The sequence below is a fragment of the Alexandromys fortis genome, unplaced genomic scaffold (assembly GCF_014885135.2).
Source record: "Alexandromys fortis isolate MF-2015 unplaced genomic scaffold, M_Fortis_MF-2015_v1.1 scaffold_165, whole genome shotgun sequence".
Taxonomy (NCBI): Eukaryota; Metazoa; Chordata; class Mammalia; order Rodentia; family Cricetidae; genus Alexandromys; species Alexandromys fortis.
This window is the reverse complement of record NW_026068038.1, coordinates 3,601,956-3,608,395: the sequence shown is the minus strand read 5'-3', so window position 1 is coordinate 3,608,395 and position 6,440 is coordinate 3,601,956. Positions and strand designations below refer to the sequence as shown.

Sequence of the window (6,440 nt, the reverse complement as noted above, 5' to 3'; positions counted from 1 at the left end):
TCGAGCTCCAAATTCTACGCCACTTTCCCCTTAGTTGTCATGCGCCGTGGCGTTGCACCAAGGCTGCGGCAAGAATCTGCCTGCTCCGCTTCCCGAACGAGCTGTGCCACAACCAACATGGCCTCAGAGACAGTTCCGCCCTCAAGGGGCGTGGTCAAGCGTGCTTCTAGCCAACGAGCGCTAGCGCCCGGCCGTCGCGAATTGGAAAGCAGCGCGGGCTCCAGTGGCGTTCCAGTCACTATGTCGGGTTCCCCAGCCTGGGCTGCTGCTGCTCGCCATGGGCCCCTGGGTCTCCGAAAGTCTTGGACTGAGCTGCTGGGTAGGTCCCGCCACCACAACCTCCGACCTCCACTTTGTCAGTGCCCAGTGTAGGCCTCCATTCTCCTGGGTCCATTCTCCACTGGCCGCCTCTTCAGGTCCAATGTGGCGCAGCACTGCGACCTGCAGAATTGGAGTCAGCAGAGCCCCAAGTCCGCTGCTCTTGAAGCAGCATTGGGCCCCAGGCTTTCTGGTCCCAGCCGTCTCCCGGCAGCGGCAGGTGACCGTCCTGATCTTGGGCAGCTCTCCCTGGGCCTCCGCTCAGGGTGTCACCTTGTGTATCTTGCGCTAAAATCTTTTGGGGAAAAAATTATTTTTAATCTCTTTAGCGGGCAGAGTCAAGAAGCAAAAATACAATCCTGAAAGGGAACAGAAATTAAAGGATTCCGCTCTGCAACTCCTGAGATACCACCAAAATATGAATGACCTTTTACTAGAGGTAAGAGAAAGCTGGCATTGGAGCCCAGCCAAATCGTAATCTTTTTATCCTTATAAGCCTGTGTACGTGGCAAATAACTGGTAAGTGCAAGCGAGGTGAGAAGAAAGTTGAGTGTACTTTATGTCTTTGGAGATTTAAGCAGCTGGGTAGTAAATGTAATAATTCTTGAAAAGAGTAGAACTTGAGCCAGCTGGAAAGATGGCTCAGCAATACCGTTTTCTGTTTTTGTTTTATGTGTATGATACCTTCATGTATGTTTGAACCACATGTGTGCCCTCAGAAGTCAAAAAGGCACCAGATCCCCCGGAACTGGAGTTATGGATGGGAGCCACCGAGTGGGTGCGGAGGATCAAACCTTTGCAAGCACAAGCGCTCTCTCTCCAGCTGTAACGCATCATGCTGTTCTTACAGATGATCTGAGTTTAGTTCCCAGAACCCGTGTCGGGCACTCAGAGCCATCTGTAACTAGTTCCAGGGGCTCTGACACCCTCTGCTGCCACTGCACCAACTGGCACCCATACACACAAGCAGGTACACTGGGCTGGCTAGGTTTCTGTCAACTCAGCCCAAGCTAGAGTCTTCTGGGAAGTGACTCTCAAGTTAGGACTCCCCTGTCCCATTTGCCTGTGGACAAGCCTGTGCTGCATTTTCTTGATTAGTGGTTGATGTGGGTGGTGCCTCTCTTGGGCTGAGCAAGCCACGGCGAGTAAGCCAGTGAGCAGCATCCGCCAGGCCTCGCCCGCCATCAGTTCCTGCCTTCAGGGTCCTGCCTTGAGTTCCTGTCCTGCCTTCCCTGGATGATGGACTACAAGTTGTTTTGCGTGTTTCTTTCTTTTATCTTTTTTTTTTTGGGGGGGGGGTCAGGGTTTCTCTGTGTAGTGGCTATCTTGGAACTCTGTAGACCAGGCTGGCTTTGAACCCACAGAGATCCACCTGCCCCTGCCTCCCGAGTGCTGGGATTAAAGGTGTGCGCCACCACCGCCCAGAGAGATGGACTACAAGTTGTAAACTGAAGTAAGCCTTTTTCTCCCCGAGTTGCTTTTGGTCATGGTGTTTTTATCACCGCAACAGAAATTCTAGGACACACAGGCACATGAACATACAAAAACGAATTTAAAAACAAAACAAACCCAACCAAACAAAAGGAAACTTGGGGGTGCCCACTGTGCACTCTACACACAGTGGAGTTCTTTATGTTTCGGTTTGTAGGTAGAAGATCCACAGTGTAAAAAGTTGTGTCTCAGCAAACTGATTGATTGTGACAGTGCTTCAGCTGCCTCCGATCACTCCAGTTCCTTCATATGTAAGTTGCCGCTGCTTTCTTTCCTTTTTCTTCTTCTTTTTGTTTTTGTTTGTTTGTTTGGTTTTTTGAGACAGGGTTTCTCTGTAGCTTTGGAACCTGTTCTGGAACTAGCTCTGTAGACCAGGCTGGCCTCGAACTCACAGAGATCAGCCTGCCTCTGCCTCCCAAGTGCTGGGATTAAAGGCGTGCGCCACCACCGCCCGGCCTCATTGATACGGTTTTTAGAGCCTTGGTGATAATGGGTGTATATTGTATATGTATTATAAAATATGTATGATAAACATAAATCTATATCTTTCTTTTTTTAGATTTTATTTATATGTGTATGCATGCTTTACCTGCATGTGTGTCTGTGTACCACATGCATGCTTGGTGCCCATGGAGATCAGAAGAGGGGTTGGATCCCCTGGGTCTGCAGTTATAGATGGTTGTAAGTCACCACGTAGGTAGTGAGAATTGAACCTGGGTCCTCTGGAAGAACAAGTGCTCTTAACTGCTAAACCATCTCTTCAGCCTTCCCCTGGCCCTTGGAAAATTAGTTTTGGAAGTCAAATAAATCAGAAACTGATTTGCTTGTAAGCACTGCCTGTTTCTAGGTTGTCCAGAACATTTTACTTTAAGGGTTGCAGGCCGCGGACTGGGTCTGGAGCCTTCTGACAGCCCTATGGCCGGCTGTCCAGCCTCTGCCTGATGTCCCGGAGGACTGAGTGTACCTATGATCCTAGGATGCCTGTCAGGTGCAGGGCAGAGTGTCGAAAAGTCCTATCCAGTTTGCTCTTGAATGTTAGTAAGTCACTGGGAGTAAACTCATCTATAAGGTTCAAGAATTTAGGAACCGAGGGTGAAGCTCATGGCTTGACATGTCTGCTGTGGCCGAGGCCCTGGGTTTTATCCCTATCGTAGCAAAACAAAAGCCTATGAGTTCTGCTTATTGTGCTCATTTGTAAGGAAGACGATAAAGAAAGTTTTCTGTTTGTTGCAATGGAATATCTCTATTGTGGTACGTGATGCATACGTATGTATATGACTGGGTTCTGAGGTTGCCTCTAATTTTATTGAGAGCTGCCAGTTTGACCCTGAAATCATCTTCATTTTGTGTCTCTTGTTTTTTTCCCTTCTTATCTATTCTTCCCACGATGCTGCAACTTAATAAGCATTTTCAACTTAAGTCTTTCTTAAAGTTTTTCTTGGGCTGTCAGGGAAAGCCATAGCTTTGTGGTTTTTTGTTTTTTGTTTTTTTTTGGGGGGGGGGATTTTCGAGACAGGGTTTTTCTGTGGCTTTGGAGCCTGTCCTGGAACTAGCTCTGTAGACCAGGCTGGTCTCGAACTCACAGAGATCCGCCTACCTCTGCCTCCCGAGTGCTGGGATTAAAGTCGTGCGCCACCATCGCCCGGCCCATAGCTTTGTTTTATTTTAAGGTTCTGCTTTTCGGGATCAAGCCTCGAGGCTGGGAATTCCTGTGGGGTTACTGTCTGCCAGAGTGTTCGCTTGCAGTGTGCGTCAGGTCTGCGTGGAGCCCAGCCACCCTGTGCTGCTCAGCTCGGAGCAAAGAGTGAGAGACCAGCCCCCTAAATGAGGACATGTCCTTTTTTAAGCTGTTTGGGAAAATAACATACTTCTTTAGTATTTTTTTTTCGATAATTTGCCTTTTTTTTTTTTTAATCTGTTTTTAGAAGAAGCTATCTTCCTTGTTAGAGATCGCTCGGTATCTGTTGGCACACAATATGTTCTCCCGGCTCACCTTCTGCCAGGAATTATGGAAAGCGCAGGTAAATTTGAAGCTCTTTCGCTTGGGATTTTTTTAAAGCAGTGTTCTGTTGGTTTGGGTCTATGAGTTTCCGTAGGAATGTGACCAGATGCCTCAGCAATTAAAGGGCTTGGAAGGAGGGTTCATCCGGTGCTCCGGAGCGGAAGTGGTGCTTCAGTATTGTGTGTCAGTTTCTACCCTGCATTAGCCGTATTTATTAGAACACGGTTCACAGCTGCCTGTAACCCCGACCCTTGAAAGATACAGGCAGGAGGATCTCTGAGTTCACAGCCAGCCTGGTCTACGTAGAGAGTTCCAGCACAGCCAGAGCCGCATAGTGAGACCCCATCTCGCACCGAAAAGATAGAACAGAGCATAGTATACCTAGGAAGTCAGCATGATTCTCTTGGCTATACTATTACAAAGGCTCTTCGAAAGAACATACACTTTTCTTTTATTTATTTTTTTTAGTTTTTCAAGACAGGGTTTTCTGTAGCTTTGGAGCCTGTCCTGGCACTAGCTCTTATAGACCAGGCTGGCCTCGAACTCAGAGATCCGCCGCCCAAGTGCTGGGATTAAAGGCGTGTGCCACCACTGCCCGGCTACACTTTTCTTCTAAAGACCTTATTTATTTATTTATTATGTATACAGTATGCAGTGTTCTGCCTGCATGTATACCTGCAGGCTAGAAGAACGCACCATACCTCATTACAGATGGTTGTAAGTCTCCGTGTGGTTGCTGGGAATTGAACTCAAGACTTTTGGAAGAGTAGGCAGTTCTTTGAACCATTGAGCCATCTCTCTAGCCCTGAGAACATACATACATACATACATACATACATACATACATACATACAATATACGTGTTGTTTTTTTGTTTTTTCAAGACAGGGTTTCCCTGTGTAACAGTCCTAACTGTCCTGGAACTAGCTCTTGTAGTCCAGGCTGGTCTCGAACTCACAGGGATTCACCTGCCTCTACCTTTCGAGTGCTGGGATTAAAGGTGTGCGCCACCACAGCCCGGCCAAGAGAATATATATTTTAAAATAGGGATGTAGCTCAGATGGTAGAGTTTTTATCTAGCATGTATGAGACACTAAATTAGACCCCCAGCTCCTCATAAACTGGGCACAGGGGTCCATGCCTGTAATCCTAGCGCTTGGGGGCATAGATGAGGTCATCCCTGGCTGCATAGTAAGTTCCAGATCAGTCTGGACTATATGAGACCCTATTAATTATATTAGTAAGCTCTACTTGAAACGTTAATATTTTGATCTACCAGGTGGTGGCGGCGGCACATACCTTTCATCCCAGCACTCAGGAGGCAGAGGCAGACAGATCTCTCTGAGTTTGAGACCAGCCTGGGCTATAAGAGCTAGTTCCAGGACAGGCTCCAAAGCTACAGAGAAACCCTGTCTCGGAAAAAAAAAATTGAATCTTTACTGTCCATGTATTTGTATGAGTGTGCTCTTGAGCCATAGCATGTTAGAGATCAGATGAGGGTTTCCAGGTTGTGAGTTAGAATGCGTAGGACACAGTGTGTAGAAAGGGTTGGGAATGACTTGCTGGAGACTACTGGGAGGAGGTCGGCGCTGTCATGTGGCAGAGGAGAAGCCATTTGAATGCTGTTCATACGGGAGCCTGTGATGAGTCCTTTAGGCCATGCTGTGACGCTGTCTTTCCTCTGTGGGCGCATGAGCATCACCTGAGCTCATTTGTAGGAAGATGCACACGCTGAGGTAATGCTGCTGTATTTTTCAGAACTCTTTGCTGCTTGAAGCTGTGTGGAGTCTCCACGTGCACCGTGTTGTGAGCCTACAAGAGCTACTTCAAAGGTAGTTTGTTGTGGGATATTTGAACAAACTGTAAAGACGTGTAGCTGGTTTGCCTTAATAAAGAGCAGGATGGCCAGTAGCTAGGAAGGAGAGTGGGAGGGGCTTCTGGTGAGAGGAGAACTCAGGGTTGGAATCTTAAGTGCATGAAATTCACCAGCAGGACCATAGGAAGTTGTGTGTACATTATGGAGGAGAGTTAACGAGCCACATGGCAGAACGTAGGTTAATATAAGTGGGTTAATTTAAGTTTTAAGAGCTACTTGGGCCCCAAGATCCCATAATTAATAAGATGTCTTCTTGTCATTATTTGGGAGCTGGCGGTCCCAAAAGAATGTCCGACAACCGTAGTTTATTAGCCGTTTTGCATCACTTAATATCACATGGCCTTTCTTTTATTAAATAGCTATATTTTTAGGCTGTTTTAAAATTTAATTGCTTTCTTTATTGTGGGGTGGGAGGTGTATTTGCCATGGCACATGCGTGGCGATCAGAGAAGGAAAGGAGTCAGTTTCCCTTCAACCATGTGGTTCAGTGGTGGGGCGTGTGTGTGTGTGTCAAGTTTTAGTGCTAAGTGCCTTCACTCGCCAAGCCAACTGGCCTGATTACATGTCCTTTTTGTTGTTGTTAATTTATATCTTTTTATGTATGAGTACTCTGGTGTATACCTGCAGGCATAAGAGGACTTCAGATCCTATTATTGATGTTGTGAGCCACCATGTGATTACTGGGAATTGAACTCGGTCATCTCTCCAGTCCCGATATCTCCTTTTGTTTAGAGAACATTTATTGGGATTAAA

At 46.9% G+C, this 6,440-nt stretch overlaps 1 protein-coding gene across 2 annotated transcripts in view; it reads left to right on the top strand.

The window, feature by feature from the left end:
• Positions 1–219: 219 nt before the first annotated feature.
• Fanca (FA complementation group A) overlaps positions 220–6,440 on the top strand; it is a 53,303-nt gene continuing 47,082 nt past the window's right edge. For both annotated transcript variants that reach the window (XM_050165134.1, XM_050165133.1), the window contains exons 1-6: positions 220–319; positions 648–757; positions 1,967–2,060; positions 3,480–3,613; positions 3,735–3,830; positions 5,570–5,643. In XM_050165134.1, coding sequence (XP_050021091.1) covers positions 241–319; positions 648–757; positions 1,967–2,060; positions 3,480–3,613; positions 3,735–3,830; positions 5,570–5,643 — 587 coding nt within the window. In that variant the 5' untranslated portion in view covers positions 220–240. The remainder of the gene's footprint in view (positions 320–647; positions 758–1,966; positions 2,061–3,479; positions 3,614–3,734; positions 3,831–5,569; positions 5,644–6,440) is intronic.